Source organism: Rattus rattus, chromosome 4, assembly GCF_011064425.1.
Source record: "Rattus rattus isolate New Zealand chromosome 4, Rrattus_CSIRO_v1, whole genome shotgun sequence".
Taxonomy (NCBI): domain Eukaryota; kingdom Metazoa; phylum Chordata; class Mammalia; order Rodentia; family Muridae; genus Rattus; species Rattus rattus.
The window spans coordinates 162,061,933-162,082,359 of record NC_046157.1 but is presented as its reverse complement, the minus strand read 5'-3'; the positions used below and the strand labels follow the sequence as shown (position 1 = coordinate 162,082,359).

General features: G+C 49.2%; 1 protein-coding gene across 1 annotated transcript in view; it reads left to right on the top strand.

Moving 5' to 3' along the window:
- Positions 1–20,427, top strand: part of Iqca1 (IQ motif containing with AAA domain 1) — a 111,372-nt gene that overhangs the window by 75,210 nt on the left and 15,735 nt on the right. The window contains exons 13-15 of the mRNA XM_032899616.1: positions 518–600; positions 7,609–7,716; positions 11,076–11,275. Of these exons, the coding sequence (XP_032755507.1) occupies positions 518–600; positions 7,609–7,716; positions 11,076–11,275 (391 nt within the window). The remainder of the gene's footprint in view (positions 1–517; positions 601–7,608; positions 7,717–11,075; positions 11,276–20,427) is intronic.

Sequence of the window (20,427 nt, the reverse complement as noted above, 5' to 3'; positions counted from 1 at the left end):
ACACACACACACATTCACACATTCTCACACACACACACACATTCACACATTCACACACATACAGAGAGAGAAACAGAGACAGAAAGACAGACACAGAGAAAATTATCATCCTTGCTTCTTGTAGATATTAAACCACCATACTATCAAGTTAAAAGGAAACAGAAATTTCAGGCTAATGATCTATGGCTCACAGATGCTAACCGAATATAAAATTCCAGGCCCATTGTACTACTATTATCAAGTAATTTCTAATTCATATTTGGACCATCATAAAGACTGATGGAGTCATAGTTGTCTCAGATACCCACAAATATAATTCTTATTAATGGGAAACATTCAGTGTCTACATGGTTGGATGAAAATATTGTTTTCAAAAAGCCTAATTTATCCCCAAATTGTAGAACTATTTCAAGAGCGCATTTATTTGCACCCATGAAAGCATACTTCAGAGCAGCTGGGGTCTAAGCTCTAGTGTGTGGGTGTGTATGGTAACAGAGACAATGTGCTTCCTCCCCAGGACCATCGAGTCCCTGTACCAGGAGCTGGTTGAAGAAGGCCTGCTGATCCAGGCTCTGAAGGTCAAACTCTCCGACTATATTGGTAAGGGGCACCAACCATAACGGCAGCATCTGTCACGTGGCACTTTGTGGGTTCTAGAAATGCATCACTTTTCAAACAGAAGCCAGGTCATGGTGGCTACTTGTAAATTGATTTTTAACAACCTAAGGGGGTGGGGAGGAATGTGGACAAAAGAGTTCCCTGAATAAAATTAGTCCCTTAGTAGAGCGGGAGCCAGTTTTTCAACCCGTTAGCAGACTCCCTTGGCCAGTTCTTTCTGGCACGACCTGATGTGAAGAAATGAATGGGCCACACATTTGTGTGGAAACATCGCCCCTGGTGCTTCTGTGATGCACAACCCTTTCACGGGGTGCTCTTTCCAGAGAACTTACTTCTAGGGCTTGGTCAGAAGTGTTTCAGAGGCAGGGAAGACGTACGTTGTGACTATGATCTTCAACTAAGGGTTTGTGTTGACTTTAAAATTAAAAATGTATCTATGCTGACCTAAGAACATGCTAGCTGCTTAAAATGTCTCACAATTCTGCACCCTGGTGGAGGAGATGTTGTATTTACTCTGGTGAAGAAAACATCTCCTGTGGTCAAGGACAGTCTCCAACAGAACCAGACAGAGCATTCACACTCAGAAAATGGAACACTAATACAAACACTGTCGCCTCATGTGTCCTGGGCATGCAGTCTCCCCCATCTCCACCCCTGCCCCAGCCCTGGATATGTTCTTCACAGCTGCATGCCTTCCCCGGATCCCAGGGAGGGTGTGCATGGGGTTATAGCTCTCTACTCTTCCTGTAACTCCTTCTGTCCAGAACACCATCGCTTCCGTCCTAGGTAAGTTTCTTTTGCTGTGATGAACATCACAACCAAAATCACTGAGGCAGGAAAGGGTTTCTTCAGCTTACACATCAAGTTCACAGTCCATCACGGAGGGAAGTCAGGGCAGGAACTCAAGGCAGGAACCTGAAGGCAGGACCCAGTGCAGAGGTCATGGAGGAGTCCTGCTTACGATTTGCTCCCCCATGGCTTGCTCAGTCTATTTTTATAATCCCTAATGCCTGCCTTGGAGTGGCACCACCCAAAATGGGCTTGGCCCTCCCCCATCAATCATTAATCAAGAGAATGCCCTGCAGACTTGCCCATCAATCTTGCAGTCATCCAGTAGGCGTATTTCCCCCTCAGGGCTTCCTCTTCCTCCAGCTGTGCCAGTTTGACAGACGCAAACCTGAGCTGCAGATGTTTTCCTTCCTGGGCTGCTCACTGCTGCACCTTTCTGAAGAATCTGGGTTGCTTTACAGGCTGCCCCTCCATTGGTTTTCCTCCATGTTTTCCTCGCTGTTTCATCCAGGTTCAGTGTTTTTGCAGGAAAGCTGCATACTTTGGTGCATCCTCGGGTCTCCCACAGGAGACACGTAGCACTTCTTTGTCTTACCCGGTGGCATTTACATTGCACTGTGTGGTGACAGCACTGTCCTCCCTTGGAAAGCGTCCTCTTCCCCTTTGAAGACAGTGAACGGTCCCTTGGGTGGGTCTCGGGTTTTAGAGATTGTTCCAAGCCATTTTCCTGCAAACACCTGAGCATCTACTCGTGATTCCCTTACCTCTTCAGCTCTCGGATTACAGGACAAACCCTGGTTTGTCCAGAATTTAGCTTGGTTTGTCGAGTTTTGATTATGGAGTCTTCTCATGTTCTGTGGTCTTATAGGTTCCTCCTATGTTATGTGCAGGTTTGTATGTGCAAGTGAGTGCACAGGCGTGTGGGGAGCGAGGGTTGACATCTGACATCTCCCACGGTTGCGCCCCACCTTATTTTTTGAAGCAGGCTCATATTGAACCTGGAGCTCACAGATTTGGCTGGCTAGATAACGAACTTCTGCACATCCTCCTGCCTCTGCCTCCCCAGCACTGGGGTTACAGACGAACGGCACTGAGCCTACCTTTCACAAACCCAGTTCCTCGTCATCACTCAGCACGAACTTCACCCTCTGAGCTACACCCCCAACCCTGGTTTCCTTCACCATCCTCAATCCAACAAAGCCCTCTAGGTACACAGGAGGCTATTTTACAATCGTCCTTCACTCGCCAGCCTCTGATTGGGTGTGTAGATCCGCCAGCCAGATGGCCGGGACTTTGGATAGCACTTCAATATTGGTCATTACCTCCCCAGACCCATTTCTGATTCAGGGACAGACCACCTCAAGTCTGCAGGTTCCCTTCAACAGAAAAGCTGAGCAGACTTCCTACATTGAGGGAATTGAGGCCAAGTAAGTGGGAGATGCTCTTAAACATACCGCCCACCACTGGGAGGAGGGGAGAATTGAGCACTGCTTAGCCAATTCGGATGTCTTCTCCTCTCTCATCCTTAGAGTGAAATTGACCAGCTCTCACTTGTCCTCTGGGACGCTGGTTTGCGGTTTTTTGTTTGGTTGGTTGTTTGTTTAATTTGGGGGGGGGGTTGGGTCTTGGAGGTTTTTGGTTTGGTTTTTTTTGTTTTGGGGGGGTTTTGGGGGGTTTTTTGTTGTGTTTGTTGTTGTTGTTGTTGTTGTTTTGGTTTCTTTAGCATTTTCACACAGAAGCGGCCCACCCAGCTGGCTCTGGGTAACTCATGCCTTGTGATAGCTACTTCCTCAGCAGCCTGATTTTCCTGTATGTAACAGGAAAGCCAATGTGTGGACCAGGTCTCTGAGGCTCCTCCTCCAAATGGGAGGAAGCAGGGACCTCATACACAACAGGCCGCACAGGCAACACACTTCAAAGACCAGGGGACACGGTGCGGTCTAGCAGTGAGTGTTCAATAGTGTTAGAGCCCGAAGTCAGCTTAGAGCCCAGGGGTTTCTTCTCTCCTCCTAGCTCCCTTAAAACCCCAGGCATCATCCACACCACAGCAGGTCAGAGCAGCAGGGCTGCCCTCTCTGCTCTCGGCTCTGCCCCTGCCAAGATGCTCAGCTCCAAGCACTGGCACTGTGCCCAGAAGCCCAGGAGAGCAGGCTCCTAGCCAGATCTCAGGTACCCAAGAAGCAAAACATCTGATTTGGCTTGGCAACCACGGCATGGTCAACAGTGTTCAAACGTGCTCATTTTGAAGAGCCCATACGCCATCCAGGAAGCGGCAAGCTTCCAGGTTCACATGCAAAGCATCCTGGGCACTTCTCCAATGCAGGCTTCTTTGCCACACAATGTTAAGGCTCAATGTCCAGTGCTTGGGACTCTCAATCGGGATAGACAGTTAGTCCACTCCGGCCTCAGAATCCCTGTCCTTTTTCTGGCTCTTTGGATGTCTCCACTTCTGCTACTGTGGGACAGAAATGACAGCCACAGCAGCAGCCTCAGTGAACCGATGTCAACACTGAGCGGGCCACACCCCAAGTTCTCAGCCCTCATTAGATGCTGCTCCCATTATTCCTCTGCCAATGCTGTTGTCACCGTCATTGGTGAATGTGGAGTGTCACCATGAGAAGGGCTGTTGCCTTTAGAGTGCCCTACACCCCCCATCCCCCTTCTACCCCATATCTACTCAGAGCACCAAGAGACCCAGTTACCTACAAACAACTCAAGACGCTCCCGAGTGGACTTGGCACACCACAGCTCAGCAGCTGCTGTGCATGGTGAGAAGTGGACCAAAGCTTTCTTAAAGCCGGTCCCATTCTCCATGGTGCTCATTGCCTCTGCTAAAGCCAGAAGCTTCCAGAACCCCAGTCCTAGAAGCTTTGGAGCATGCTGGCACTGTGCACAGGTGTGATCTTGCAACAAAGTTCACCTGGAGATGTCTCTTGGACCACTTGATATTTGTACTCTTTGGAAACTGAGGAGCTCGCGCCAAAGGCAAAGGCAGTTCTTCGACATTTCCAGAAATTTCCACCATATGTCCTTAAGGCTGGGTTTTAACTCTGCAGCTGTGTAACAGTCAGTTTGTCCACAGAGCACCATGCTACAAGCTGTCCCCACCATGTGTGGTGAGCACTGAGCGGCAGGGGCTAGATAGCCGATGTCTGTGGTGTGCCAAGGAGCCCTGTTTGTGTTCTTAGATCCTCCTGTCCGCCCTCGCCCTGTCCCTGAAGGATTTCTTTAAGAAGCTGGATTACCAGCTGTGGAGAGGGGTCAGTCAGTAAATCGCTTACTGTGCAAATGAGGATCGGTCTATCCCCGGAGCTTGTGGAAAACAAGCCAGGTGTGGTGATGCCTCCTAGTGTTGGGAAAGCAGAGACAGAATAATAAGTCTACTGCGCTCCAGCCCAGTGAGAGACCCTGTCTCCTAACCAAGGCAGACGCTGTGAGGAATAGCAGAGATTGACCTCTGGCCTCCAAAGGCGAGCATGCCCATTCTCTCTCTCTCTCTCTCTCTCTCTCTCTCTCTCTCTCTCTCTCTCTCTCTCTCTCACACACACACACACACACACACACACAACACACACACACACCACAGGTATTTTGATAAACTGCTTCTTTCCCTGTTCCTGTCTTATAGCTACACTGAATAGAATGGAAACACAGTTGCTGTTCTCGTTTGCATCTCCAGGATCCTTTGTGTTTCTGGTGGCTTTCAACTGTGCTCTTCCCAGATGCTTCTCTTTCTTTTTCTCACTACATCCCTGTGTGCTACGGCTGTCTTAACAGGGACACCAAGCCTTGTAGCTTAAACGGTAGAAATGGGCCGGCTCTCTGCTCTGCAGACTGGAAGTCCAAGGTTGAGATGTGGCAGGGCACGTTCCTTCTGACGCTTCAAGGAAAGCGCTCGGCCATGTCTCCTCTGCTTCTGGTGCTCACTGCCCTTTCTGGTATCATTTGATGTGTGGAGCCTTCACCCCATCTGCACCCTCATCTTCGGGCCCTATCCTCCCTCCTCCCTTTCTGTGTATCCAATTTTCCTGTTCCTACATGGACAGGAATCCTGATAATTTTCAGACCCCAGGTGGACCCATTGTCCAAAAGCATCTTCACAGATCTTCCTTCTGCGTGGAGTCACGGGGTGAGAACAGGGCTTGAGGACGCCAGCGCACACGTACCAGAGCTGAGTGCAGCCTTCTGTGCACGCCCTGCTTCTCTCCTTTCGATTGCTGTGCATTTCCTAGCCCTTCATCACACCCTCTGTCTCAAAGGCCCTCTCTCCTGCTTTTATCTTTCCTCTCCTGTCCAGAAGATCTGGTGCTGGTGCAGAGGATCCAGAACTTTCTGTACCCTGACTTCGTAGATGGGAAGAGACAATGGCTCCCACTCTGGGCAGCCATAAAACACAGAGACGTGCTTTCAGAGTGAGAGGCTCCTAACTTGGCAAACAGCCCGGGCTAGTTGGATCCTTCTCTCTATCAGAACCAACACCCACTAATTTAATTTAATATAATTTGTTTAAGTAAAATCTGCTAGGTTCCAGAAAATATGGTCTGCCTAGATATTAATATGGATTTACACAAGCAAGAAAATTGAGGTTGCTTCCACTGCCCCCCTAATGCTGTGTTTACTGGCAGTGAGCACTAGATTTAACGGTGGCTACAGGGTCTCTTTCCCTTCTGGTGGAGGCTAAATTAACCATTCTGCTATTTATTACCTGCTCGTTAAAATGCAGGAGTCTCCGGGTCCGTAACGCAAGTGTCCACCATCACTCATTCCGCCAACCAATACAGTCGTCCTTGCCAAGGGCTTCTTTTTTTAATGCTGAGAATTTGGAAGGCAGCCCTGCACAAGACAGCGGCCAGTCTCGGTTTCGGCTCTAATTTTCCTCACGTTTGGAAATGCTCTAAGCACTGGGCGTCTACAGCACTTCACACACAGGAATGAGCTCTTTGCATCACACACACACACACACACACACACACACACACACACACACACACAGGGTCAGTGAGCACCTGAAGTAGGAAAGGGGACAACCAGACACCCTGCCTCCGTCTGGGAATATCTTCACTGTGCATTCAGAAACAGATCACGGGAGTCATCGTGGTGCATAAAGGTCCATCCTTGTGACAAATGGAGACAGCCAAACTAATTTTCTTGGTGACCTTATCTAAATGAGTTAGAAAATAACACTTCAGATTTATGGCTAGTTACAATTAAGCCCTTTGATATCTTTAATTAAACCTGTAGAGATTTATCTCTATATTATTCCTTTGGTAACCCTTTAAAAATGATAAAAATGTAAATTAATATTACCCTCAACAGGAGCTGTTTCTATTTGTCCTAAATTAGACTCAGACCCTTCCTTTCACACTGCACTGCTCAGGCACACATTCCACATGGACCTTAAATAATTTATGGTGGAACTTTCCACCAATGTTAGACGGAATCTTTTAGAGTCTGAAAAAAAAAACTGCAATATTTTAGCTTCTTTGTACGTCACTCAGAACTTCACCTCACTTCACACAGCCCAATGGTTATTTTTTTTCTTTTTCTCTTTAAGTGATTCTGAGTGACAAGGCCAAGGCCCCTGGAACATGCTAGGCAGACAGTATTTTCCCCCCATAGGAGATGATTGTAACAGTTCATGTAATTTGCCTTTTATCACAACTGGTATAGCCGTGCTTTCTTGCCTGGTTTCTCTTCAAACCTTCTCTAAGAAAAGATGCCCTGGGTTCATTCTGTGGCAGTGATTTTAAAAAACAAACAAACAGACAAAAACACCTCTCTGACCAAAGGCAACTTGGGGAAGAAAGAGATCATTTGATTTATGCATCCAGGTCACAATTCATCATTGACAGGAGTCAGGGCAGGAAACCAAAGCAAGAACCACTGCTCCCTGGCTCTGTGTTCTGGCTTTTGCTCACTCGCTCACCCATGCTCGGCTAGCTTTCTTACACAGCCAGGACCACCTGCCTAGGGATGGCGCCGCCCACCATGGGCCAAGCCTTCCTACACCAACCGTCATAACAGGTCAATCTTTGATCAAGGCGTTCCTCTGCAATGACTCTAGGCTGTGTCAGGTTCACAGTTAAATATGAGTAGAACAGACACGCCCACCAATGGTAGCTCTTCCCTGTTGTTTGCATTCTCTGGCCTTTCATTTTTCAGACCACCACAGTCTCCCATCCATGTTTCCTTCCTCCCTAGGTGAGTACAGCTACCTGGGGACGACTCTGCGTCAGGTTGCCATAGAGCCCATGCCATCCCTCCTGGACGTCAGACAGCTCATCACCCTGTATGGAATCTTGCCTCTGGGTAAGGACTGGCATTCCCACAAGCTCGGACAGCAGCCTCCCTTCTGGCTTTGATGGTATTTCCTGTTTGGCACCAAAAGTGCTTTTCACCTTCCCAGCTGAGGATGGGAAGCCTTGTCTCACTTCCGTACAGGCCCAGCAGAGAAGGGCAGGCTGGGAAGAGAGCTTCTGTGCCATCTCCAGGTCTGGTTCACATTACAGCAACCAGCTGGAGAGATGGCCTCTGAAGTCAATGAGCTGAGAGAGCTAAGGTGGCTGCGTGCCTTCCTTCACACACTGCCTTCTGTGGCTGGGTCCTGATCTCCCCCACGGTCCCTTCATCACGGTCCTTCAGACACAGCTCTAGGCTGTGCCTAGGGATGCAGGAGGCACGAAGCCCCTCCCTTCCCTCTGTTTGGTGGTAGCTGCAGGAGGGCAGCCCTCTGCTCACCGCTCTGAAGCTAGAAATTACAGCTTGTTTCGCCTACTCCGATAACTCTCTCCCGCTTTGACTTAAGAACTTATGTCTGTTGGCAGGAAAGCTCTAAGGCCTCTCCTGACATTACGTCAGAAGTCATGAATGTGATTTGGGGGCAGTATAAATGTCCAGGCACTATATTTCACATTGCATCACACGCAAATATACTGGAGCACAAGATTTAATGTCAACAAACTCAATGTGTAACACTCGCAGGACCAGCCTAATAAAATGCATTGAGTCTCACACCTTATCGTAACATAATGGGAGTCAGGAGACGCAAGGAGCTACTATTCCTGCCTCAGTGTACACTACGCAGGTCCCTTGGCTGGCTACTCCCTGCTACCCATGGTTTTCCATTCTGCCTCAAAAGGACCCCACCCCTGCATGGAGAACACCACCACCCACTCTCCCACCACACTCTACCCTCGACCCACGCCACACCCCCCATCAGCAGCTGCCAGGCCCTCCTGGCCACAGAGTCAGCGGGAGAGCTGGCTCTCCTGAAAGAGTTTTATGTCACCTGTCGGGGATGCAGACACAAGTAGGACAGATGAGCCACGTGCACAGATATGCCTCCAGGTGTGTAAACTTCATGTGTCACCCCCACCTGCACGTGAATGCGACCTGGGGAGACGCTGGCATCTGCCAACAGCTCCCGAAGCTGCCCCTTGCTCCCCAACACACACATTCATAGGAGAACCCTCATGTGGAAAGTGGCGTCCTGTTGGAAAAGGGATGAGGCACAGCCTTAGGGGACAATGTTTGGATCACTTCAGTGGCGGCCTCTGGCAGAAGCCCACACAGGTTCGTTTCCACACCTGGTTGTGAAAGAGAGCCCCATCCTAGGTTGCTAGGACCAGGGTTGAGACTTCCTAGATGCCCAGGGTATAAGAGAAAGTCCAGGACTTGTCCATTAGGTCCTGGAAGAGGCAGGAGAGACAGGGAGAGTGCGTTCCTGGGTACATGTGGATCATGTCTGAAGGTTTCTCCTATGGTCGTGTACCCTCTACAACCCTACATCTCCGGATGACAGTAAAGTTAGGGAGAGACAGAAGTAGGGTCAGGACCCAGAACATCAGGCCTCTCGTTTCTCTACAGCCCTCCAGATCTTAGACAGATGCTATGCCCAAAGCTAGAAGTGTCCCGAACCCCTAGACCATGCCATGAGAATGAGGATCCCTGGGTTAGCTGGGTCCCAAGCACAGGGACTTTCCCTGGACCACCCTCTTCCCCTCAGAGTGGCCTCGGTGATCTCCCTAGAAAGTGGTACCCTGCATTCGCATCTGGCACATCCTCCCTGAGGTCCCATCTGCCCTAAGCTCGTCACCTCTTCCCAGACCCCTCCCAGCCCTGGCCCTGGCCAACACCCTTGGCAAGCCTACGATTCCCATCCACCTCTCAAGACAGCCAACTACTGCTATCAGCCCCTCACATGCCTGACACCTCACCAATCAAGATGTATGCTGCTCCCTTAAGACCAACCTGATCAGACACTGTGCCTCCATCACTGGGACCCTCCTCACACACTGCCCCTGGGATCTCCTTCTTCAAAGTCCCACATAGATGTCCCCTTCTTCCAGGGTCATCTATGACCTGAGACCCTACCTGGAATTTTAGCTTCTCTGACATCTGAGGGTCTAGAGGTTCCAAGCAGCCTTTGCCTCTCGTTGTGAGTCCAGCCCCAGCCTGGCTTCCCACTGCAGGCTCGCCTCCTCGGGGTCAGCTTCCTTCTGACCATAAACCCTTAGTGGCTCTTCTCAACCCTTAGCAGCTCATCCCAAGATTTTTCCATATTTAAAGCCCATCCTACTCAGCCACAGGAGCGCCAGGGCTTGCCAGAGCCACACCCAAAGCCTCCTTCCACATCCAAGTATGAAGGAAAGAGGAATAAAGAGCCTCTCTCCACCACCAGAAAATTGTCCCTCCACCACGTCATGTTCCTGGAGCCCCTTCTAACCATATAAACCTCGTTTATGTCACCAGAAGGAATATGTAGAATGGTGAGCCACTCTAAAGATACGTTTCTGGCTTTCAAACAATTCCCTGTCCTTTCAAATATTCTTGGAAGGAAAGGAAAGGGCAAATTATATTGAACCAGCCGTGGTGGCACATGGCTGTGATCCTAGCATTAGAAAGGCAGAGGGAAAGGGTCAGGCCAGCCTGGGCTATGAGGTAAGAACCTGTCTCGTGTTTTATAATTAATATTATTATATTCACACATTAACAGACATAGACAAGACCCAGAGTGTCCAAAACCAGAGCCCGCTGAGGACAGCTGCCCCCGTCCCTGCACTGACCAGCGCTGGGTTCTGTGCATCTTGTACTGAGTGCCTACTCTGTTCTGTCACCCCCACCCTCGCCCCACCCGGCCCGAGGTACAGACTGTGCAGATTAGAACAGAAAGCAGGGACAATGAGAATCCAAGCTGCTCTATTGCCTAGTGCCAGGTGACCTTTGATCCTGGGGCCAGCTCAGGAGGAAGATCTCTAGGCTTTGGCCCTGGCTCCTTGGCCTTTCCCTCTGTTTCCTATGCTTCAATACATAGTAGAAAAGAAGGTTCTGAGGGAAATGAACACGTCTCCACCAACCTCATTGTGTCTCTCTGCATTCTACCACCAACACACACACACCCAAAAAAACTTAGGCAGGCTATTATAGGAATGACCTTTAAAATTATGGGTTTGAAAAAAAAATGCAGGACCAGGAGAGTACAGCTGTCCTAGAGGACTCCAGAGGCCTCAGAGCCCATTGGGGCAGAAGGTGAGCCTTGGGCTTGACGTGACTTGCATGCATTCCTCATGGCCAGAGACCCCGTCACTTGATGTAGCACTCTAGCTAGAATAAAGGCCTCTGGTTTTCTGGGCACATTCAACAGCACTGGCCCCTCCCTGCCTTTCCAGGGTCCGCAGAAGTACATGAGAGAGCTCCCTTGGTGAAGTCGCTGCTATTGGCCGGACCCCCAGGGGTAGGGAAGAAAATGCTGGTCCATGCCATCTGCACAGAAACAGGGGCTAACCTCTTCAACCTGTCTAGCTCAAACATCGCCGGGAAGTACCCAGGCAAAACCGGCCTGCAGATGATGATACACTTGGTCTTCAAGGTAAGCACCATATTTTTCTAGGGCAGCAGACACATCTGTATTGAGCTCCCCTTTCGCCCTCCTGTAAATTAGCTCATTTCCACATCTGGCTGAGTATCGCACAATTAGAAACAGCTTCTTTGGAGCATAAACACCCTACTGTGGTGCCCAGCCCTGACTCCTGAGGCCACAGGGTTCCTCACTGAGAGGCCTGTATGTTTCCTGGAAAATCAAACCCACGTTTTACTTCCCCAGCTCATCTCACTGTCCTCATCCCCTTTGTACTGTTCCTCATGTGGTACAAATTACAGCGCTCCATTACTCTCTGAGCGCGAGCTCTTTCGGCAGGGCTGAAGGGGTAACCTTCAGGGAGCTAAGCCCAACATAGGAGGGTCACAGACAAGGATGACACAGGGTCACAGACAGCCTCCCAGAGGACCAAATACACTGCCAGCTGTGTGGCTATAGTTAAGTTCCTAACTGCCCCTCGGGGTCCCATCACCAGAATGAAGGAATCTTAAAGAACTCAGATATGAATCTTCTATACGTGATATGAAGATTTTATAAGATGTAATCTCATCTTGTTGAGGCCCTCGAGGTTATCCCCCTGTTGATCAACCCACCTTAGCTGTTACAGTGTCAGCGTTGACTATAGAATCCAGTGTGGCTGCACACACCGTCCAGGCTGGGCACTAGACTGACTCTACCTTCTCGGAGCCATAAAGCATGGGGAGGGCACTGTCAATGCCACGGGAGTAGAAGTGGCCCCTCCTGGGAATGCTGATCCAGTACATCATAGATGAGAAAAGGTAGCAGAGGGCTGTGTTCCCTTAACCACCCCTTAACACAGGGCCTTAGAGAGTGTCATTCTTCCCTTCTTTCATGATTGTAGCAAAGGAACCTTACAGCACAGCACTTCTGCTAATGTGTTCCGCTTGTACGACGACTTTTGCAAACTGTCTCTTGAGGACCTTGCCTACTTTGTGTGGATTGATGTGTGAGCAGGTGTGTGGTTTTATTTGCATTTGTAGCAGGGGTTAGCAGGCAGCCGCGTGTGTGAGCACATGTGAAAGCCAGAAGTCAACCTTAGCTCTCATCCTTCAGATACCACGCACCTCATTTTAGGAGACAGGGCCTCTCACTGGTCTGGACTCACTAAGTTGGCTGGACCAGCTAGCCAGCAAGCACCAGAGATCTGCCTGTCTCCACTAGTCCAGCCTTGGAATTAGAAGTAAATACCAATGCCTAGCTGTTTTAAGTGGATACTTACCAGTTCAAGTCTTCGTGCTTTTACAGCAAACACATCTCACTATCTTACCGGCCCCTTTGCTGCTTACCTGCCATAGCTTCCATTGGCTTCAGGGTTTGTTAGAACTTGTGTATATCCTAGATGCAAGTCTTCCTCACACATGAAGTGTAAGCACCAGCATTTCCAAGCATCTAACTACCCCAGACATTCTTGTGCACAGCATATTCATGCTGTTTAGTTCAAACTATCAACTTGACAACACCTAGAATCACATGGGAAGAGAATCTCCAAGATGAACTACTTAGGTCTTGATGGTTAATTGATGTAGAAAGTCATAGTCCTCCGTGGGCAGCACCGTTTACTAGACAGGGAGGGCATCCTGAGCTGTGCAAGAATAAAGAAATCAAGCTGAACACGAGAAAGCAAGAGAACAGCATACACCATTGCACTCTGCTCCGGACTGTGAATGTGGTATGACTAGCTGCCTTGTCTTCTCCGCAATGATGGACTGCAACCCAGAAGTCTAAGCCAAATAAATTCTTCCTACACTAGGATTCTTCCCATTCCCTCCACCCCATACCCTCCTGGAGCTGAGGTCCAAACCCAGAGCCTTTTGCTTGCTATCACTGTTCCACTGGGTTAAACTCCCAACACCCCACCTTGGAGTGGTGTTGCACACCTTTAATCCCAGCACTTGGAGGCAGAGGCAGGCAGGTGTGAATCTGAAGCCAGCCTGGTCTACAGAATGAGTTCCAGGACAGCTAGGGCTACATGGAAAAGAAACCTGTCTCAAAAAACAGGACAACGAACCCCACTTCACTGTTGCTTTTAGTCCGGATATCTTATCACAGCAACAGAAATAAAACTAACTTATTCACGTCTCATAACAGCCTACGGACAGAGGCACAAAGTGAAGGAAGAACCGGGTCATAGTGCTGCTCTGAGACGCCCAAAGTCCGGCTGCAGCCTCCATGTTTCATAGCCTGAGTTATGAACACACAGCTTGTGTGAACACACGGCTCCTGGTGTGACTCTGGGCACAGCCAGTGACCTGATCATTGTGTTCGGCTTGTAGGAAAGTGAGAGCCCTCGTCTTCATCATAGATAAGTGATCACTGCACTTATCAGAATTATCACAACCCGACATCATGTGGACAGGAGATGCTAGATGTCCGGCCATTAAAATGTAAAACAGCACATCATTCGCCTAGGCCTCTTGGTGCTGGGCGCCTGACAACACCTCATTAGGTTTCACCTTTGTTGTGTATGTAACTGATTAATGAAAGACCCAGAAGTCTCAGGAGTGGGAGTCATTCAATTAAAGACTACTCCAAGAGGCTACCCCCCCCCATGACTGACAGAACAGCTATCTGCACTTAATTAACCAGAGGAAGGCAGGATTAGGAGCCTGCTTTTTCGAGTCAAGGGCAGGAAGCCTGAGGATGTGGCTCACTATAGACCATAGGACCCAGGCCATGGCTCGAGAGCAGCAAGGCTGACTTTGGTGGGATTTGCTGGAGGTGAACAACAGAACCCACCAGCTTGCACCTAGACTTGAGGAAGATGTTGGCTTTTCCCTGATGGCCTGTGGCTCTTTTCTTCCTCCTCCCACACAGTCAAGGGCCAGCACAAGAGTGAGAGGAAGAGGGCTATGATGGCTGCTCTGCCAGGAAGTCACATCTAGGTCATGCAGACACACTAGCCTGCAGCCAGCGAGCAAAGAATGCACAAAGCTCTTACACCCAGTTCCTTCTCCAGGAAAGGACCCTGCCCAGATGTGCTGCTCTCCAAGGCTTGTGCCACAGTCCCAAGGGGAGCCAGACAGCTCTGCTCCATAGCTCCTGGGCATGAGGACTGTGATGGATAACTTCAAGACACTGCTGTGGTGTGTGGTGGTGTGACTAACCTAGATCTCTGAAGAATGTGACACATATGTGACGCAGGCCACACCTGACCTCATGAGCTGACTAAATGAGGAAAGGAAGGGGTCAACAGGAAAAGATGACTCTGTCAGTAAAGTGCTTGCTAAGCATTGTGAGAGCTTCACATCTGTCTCATGCACCCACACAAAAAGCCAGCTGTGCTCATTCCAGCGCCAGGAAGGTGTAGTCAAAAGTTTAGGGATCCTTTTGATGCTTGCTGGTCTGCCCAGCCTAGCCTCTTCAGCAAGCCCCAGATCCTGGTGAAAAGCCATGTCTCAAAAAACAAAGAGGACAGACTCAGGGAATGATGTCTAAGGTTGATCTCCAGCACCACATGCACATACACATAGCTGCATGCCCGCACACATGGACACGCACACCCGCACCTGCATGCCCAGTGTGGGGGTGAGGAGGAAGGAGAATCAGGAAGAGGGAGAGGGGGACTGGAAACATTGCATCATGTACAGATGTCTCAGTGCAGCATCGGGTATGAAAATCAAGGTGTCTGGACACCGAGCATAGATCCTGAGAGACTCTGTGTGAAGGCCATGGTCACCTTCCACAGTGTTGAAGGTAGTTTCAGATTGAGGAGTGGAGGACAGGTGGATCCCCAAACATTTTCCTGTGAGTGTACTTGGCTTCTAGGAGTTTTAAGTCAATGGCAGGTTTAAGCAGGATGTGTGGAGAGTTCACTGGACTTGTCCTCACTCGCATATCTCCTCTGCCACCAGCATCCCACAGCGCACATGTGCCATGATCCAGAACCCACAATGCCATGCCATCAACACCACAAGACCATGCTTCCTCATGTATACCTTTTAGTGGTGGCCATCTGGGTAGCCAGAGAGATCTCTGTCTTGCCTTCAGCACTTAGTCCTGGGGGGACAGAGCCAAAGAGGAGAACGTCAGAGAAGGAACTCAGACAGAATCAGACGCAAAGTCCACCCCAAACTGAGGACATAGCAGCTTGGGAAAAGGGAAAGGAAAACAGAATGATGAGATCCCTTGGCCACAGAGCTACCTGTGTCTCTGCCTCTGGTGAGAAGGAGTTAAAGAGGACAGAAACAAGGGGAGCCATTTCTCCACGGAGGCACTAGTCTTAACTGCCCTCCAAAGACACATGGGGTTCCAAAGAGAAGAGAACATCCGACTGTGGGCACCTGCATTGCCAGCAGGGTGTGAGGGAATACACTGGACATTAAGTCCCTGAGTACAGAATCAGAGACTGCCGTGTTGTATATGAGGGTGTGGGGGAGGGGGCTAACCTGTGGCCAGGCTTGGTTGGAAGGATGCTTCTCCACCCTGACACACTTAGGAGGGAAGATGAAGTATTGATTAGTTAAACCTGTCTGGGGAGTTACTTGTGCCTGAGTATTTGGCCCATATATATCCTGCTCTTCCCAAGTTGCCCCAGCATTGGTGCAGCCTGGAGAGAGCCCGTCAGCCCTTATGTAGAGGGGCACACATTGGGAGGAGCAGGGCTTTCAGAACACAATGCCCCTCCATCCAAACTCCTTCCCCTTATGACTGCAGCAGCACCATTCCGTCCAGGTCCTGTTAGCACTGGTCCACCCACAATACACTGCGCACCAGAATGACCAGCCCCTGTCCTGAGTCCCTGCATCCCTAGTCCTTCTTCTCCTCTCCCCTGCCTCAGTTTACCTCAATTCCATCAGCCAGGCTCCAAGTTTTAGGACATTTCTGCTCTTTTGTTAGTCATCAGCTTCAAAACAAAGGCAGCCTCTTGCTAGAACTTGAAATCACTTTGTTGAATTATAAAATGTAACACAAGAAGAAAGGAATTAGCAATAGGATGTTACATGGAAGGCTATAGAAGAAAGCATCTTCACTCACGTACTGTTCAAATGGACCTCTACTTAGTAGGGTAAATTTAGAATGCGAACCCCCAGTAGCCTGAACCCTTCTATTCCTCTCCAACATGGCAACACCTCACATACAGACCAAGAATACCTGCAGGCAGGGAGGGGGTCCCCACCACAGAAGGTCCCCTCCCTCCTGCTAAAAGCACGGAATTAAGAGTGAGTGCATGAAGGGATGAGTGTGTGTGGTTCCAGCCTGGTAAACTGAGGCAACAGCTTAGAAAGCAGTTGTTAGGATTTACTGTTATTTTCCTAAAGTTCTCCATATCCAGTGAAGAACCCTAAAAATCCAAGGCTCATGTCTGTGACTTACATGATATAAGCATGTTCTAACAGCTAAGCCAGTATGTTCTGAGGTCTGATGCATGCGGTGACCATTGTGCAGTGTGCTCGGAGGACTCAGAACTCAGTAACAGAGCCCTCCTTGTTTTGATGAAGCTCAGGCTTAATTGACAGAGACATTGGCTATTTGATAGGACTGCAGAGCCCTCTGCTGGCCACAGAGGGAACTATCCCACACTCCTTTAGAGGTTCAATTACATTTAATTGGCCATGACCTCAAACTATCTGCATAATTTAAATGAGGCTTCTCCATAACTCAGTGAAAATTAAAAGAGCCAAAGATACCATTTTTCATTAGCAAATTGTCAAATCTCTTTCTCTTTTTGGATAATTCTCACACACACAAAAGGAGTATGGACTAGCAGACCCAAGCACTTGCTGTTGGTAAACAAAGCCTCCAAGGGAGAGACAGACAGTTAGACAGGCAAAGATTCTAGAAGGCTGAGGGACAGGTAGAGCCTCCAGTAACAGAGAATGTTGGGTTCTTAAGATGTGGGAATAACATTAATGAGACCCTGCCATCCCAGTCATTCAGAGCCCCTCCACTCCAGTCAAAGGAGCTATGAGGAGCTGAGTCACTTGATTGCTCTGTTTGTTGACTAGGAAACCGGCCACAGCTTGGTAAACATCATGGTGGCTTTAAACGCTTTTCTTTTAGGGTAGAGACAGCCTGGCCTTGCACTTGGTGAGTTAGCAGACTTCATCAAGGAACTTTTGAGGCCAGAGTCTCCTTGCACAAATGTCATGGCCCTATAACGGCTTACTGATCTTCAATGATTATCTGGTGGAATAATTCAAGTTTGCGTTGGAAGGAACATGCCCATTCCAGCAGGAAACTGGCCACATTCTCCCCTGGATCATCTTCGGCAAAATACTTTTTAAACGATGAACATATGCAGGTCTGACACCAGTTAAACAGGGAAGGGCACAGATAGGACATGAAAACAGTCTAGTATTTTGTGTCCTTTCAGCCCCTGCCTGATATCTGCAGGCTCTTATAAAGAACACGCATTTTAAACTGATGGGATCCACACCGTGACCATGAACACTGAGAGACTAGTAGCAGCCAAGGCGTGCAGGTCCTGCTTCTTCCCAGAGTCAGGTTGCCTGGGAATACAGCCCAAAGTGGGTACTAAACTCCATCTAAGACTAAGTACAAGCATGAGATTGAATACCAACAAGTACCATAAGAGAAAGTTGAGAAGAACTTTGTAGAAAGAGACTGGGCCTGGCATGGCCTTTTGAAATCTCAAAGCTCACTCCCAGTGACACACACTCTCCCACAAGGCCACACCTCCTACTACTCCTAATCCTTCATGTAATCGGAATACATGAGCCTATAGGGGCCATTCTTATTCAATCACCACAGCAGCTTTCAAGTTCTGCAAGGTGGCTTAGTTGACCATTATTTATCATGAACCCCAAGCCAGAGTATTATCTACAGCAATGCTGACAGCAAAGTTAACACAGTGACCATTCTGGCCTTGTGGCCTAAGCTGCTGTTTTGTCACAAAGCAGAGCTTAAGGACCTGGACAAAGAAGATGTGTGCCACACTTTTAACCAGTGACAGATGAATGGCCCAGAGTGCGCATGCTTTAGTTCCCTTGTGGTGGTCCCTACCTGTTCACCAGGAGTGGGGAGATGATGACAGGAAGGGTCTCTGGGAGGCTGCAACTTTCAAACCACACAACCCCCGTGTGACTTCTCTCAGGTCCTGCCCCCCCCAGAAGTTATCTGAGAGAATAACCATCATCTGTCCCCCGAATGCCCATCTAAGTACTGGTAGATCTAGGAAAGGTCAGAAGCCTTGTTCAAGACGTGCTCGAAATAAGAGCCATGAATGACAGCCCCTCATGTTATTAAGAACATTTTCTATCTGGGGGGGCGGGGGGCAGCCTGCAAGACAGAGCAGTGCTCACAGGGTCAGGGAACCTTCCCCTCTCTGTGTCTGGTGTGGAGGGGTTTGTAAAGACAGAAAATGCCGGAAGACAGATGTGAGATGGACAGAGTCAAGGGTTCTGTGCTCTAGGACTCAACTAACTGGTGGGATCTCCTTAGCAAGTATGTCTGCCCAACACCTCTACCAAGATGTCCAGTTGTACAATCTTCAGAAGAAATCCAACACACACACACACACACATACACACACACACCCCAAATTTGACCATCTAGGAGTCCTGACTGGGTTGGTTTCTCTCTGCCAGTTAAGGAAATAAAAGGCAGGAAAAATCTGAAGAGCAACAGGCAGCAGCATAGAAATTTCAAGCACCACAGACAGAGTCAGTAGCTAAAGCCAGCATTCATTGGTGGTAAGGAACCACATTCGCACAGCAGGAACACGGAGAAAAATACCCTCTGTGAAGCAGAAGGGCTGAGCTAAGAAGGCAAAAAATAAAACCCAGTCTCTTCTCAAGGCCTGGGGCTTTCAAAGCCTCTGGGATTTCCTCCCCTACCTGAAGGTTGGTCAGTTTGAAGGCAGATATGGTGGGTGGGTGGGTGGAACTGTTGTGTGACAAGTCCTGGTCCAGCCTGGAATTCATTGAGCCAGACGGAGCCAAGGGGCCTCCTGGTGGGAGACCAAAGCCTACAACTGCAAGGCCTCACCTCTCTGCCCAGTGCTGTGCAGGCACTGGAAGTCCTGTGGCCACTTCTACTCAGCTTCCCCACAGAAAGGACAGAATTAGAGATTCATGCGCCCAGGAGCAAGGTGACTATGGCTTTCATGACCTCTCTGCTAGGCTGACAGAAGAAAGGACAGGCCCAGTGATAATAGACAGGAAGTGAAGGGAGAGGGGGTCATGGGGAGGGGGAGGGTCACGGGGAAAGGGCAGGAATGATGGGAGGGGCAGAAGCATTGGGGTAATCTGCTCAAACTGTACATGTCTCATACATAAGTATGAAACGGCCTCAAATAACCATCTATAATCATAACTTTTAAAATTTAAAAACTCTGATGCCCAGCCACTTAAGTGCCATTTCTCAGCCGGGACATCATGGTCTAGAGCAGTGGCTCTCAACCTTCCTAATGCTGTCGCCCTTTAATACAGTTCCTGCTGTGGTGCCCCCCTCTTCCCCTGCAACCATAACGTTACTTTTGCTGCTACTTCATAACTGTAATTTAGTTTTGCTACTGTCATGAATCATAATGTAGGGTCTGTGTTTTCCCATAGTCTTAGATCTCTGTGAAAGGGTCAAAGGGTCATGACCCACAGGTTGAGAACTGGTCTAGAGTCTCCTGTGTCATCCCAAGGAAAGCTAGTGTGACGTGGGGAGAGGAGGCTGCATCTTACTCCAGGTCCTCTTATGCTCGCTCCTGTACCATCTACCGATCAGCCCACACAAGCATGGTGGAGTAAAATTCTAAGCACGAGTTGGCAGCCAGCGCTCCCCGATACTGTCTCCCTCTAACCATCTTTTCTCATGGCTTCCCAGCCAAGGCTGGTACTGCCCATGGGGAGCCTACATCCTGCCTGTTTCTGTGCCTCTAAGTCCCGACCACCTGGCAAAGAGTTGGCACCCAAACACGATGGACTTCACAGTGCGGGTCTGAGGAGGACTGCTGGCCTCAGCCCCTCTCTCTGCAATGCATGTGCAGCCTTCCCTGGAGACTCGTGGAATAGTAAAGCTGGAGTCATTTAATAAGACGCTTTGACATATCTGGGCACTAATTTTATTAAATAAAGGACTATGGATGAGGGAGAGAGAAGTAGAGAGGGTGTCCCTTTTATCCAGAGGCATATATCCACCCCAGGATGACAGCTGCGGGGCAAGGGGCTGGT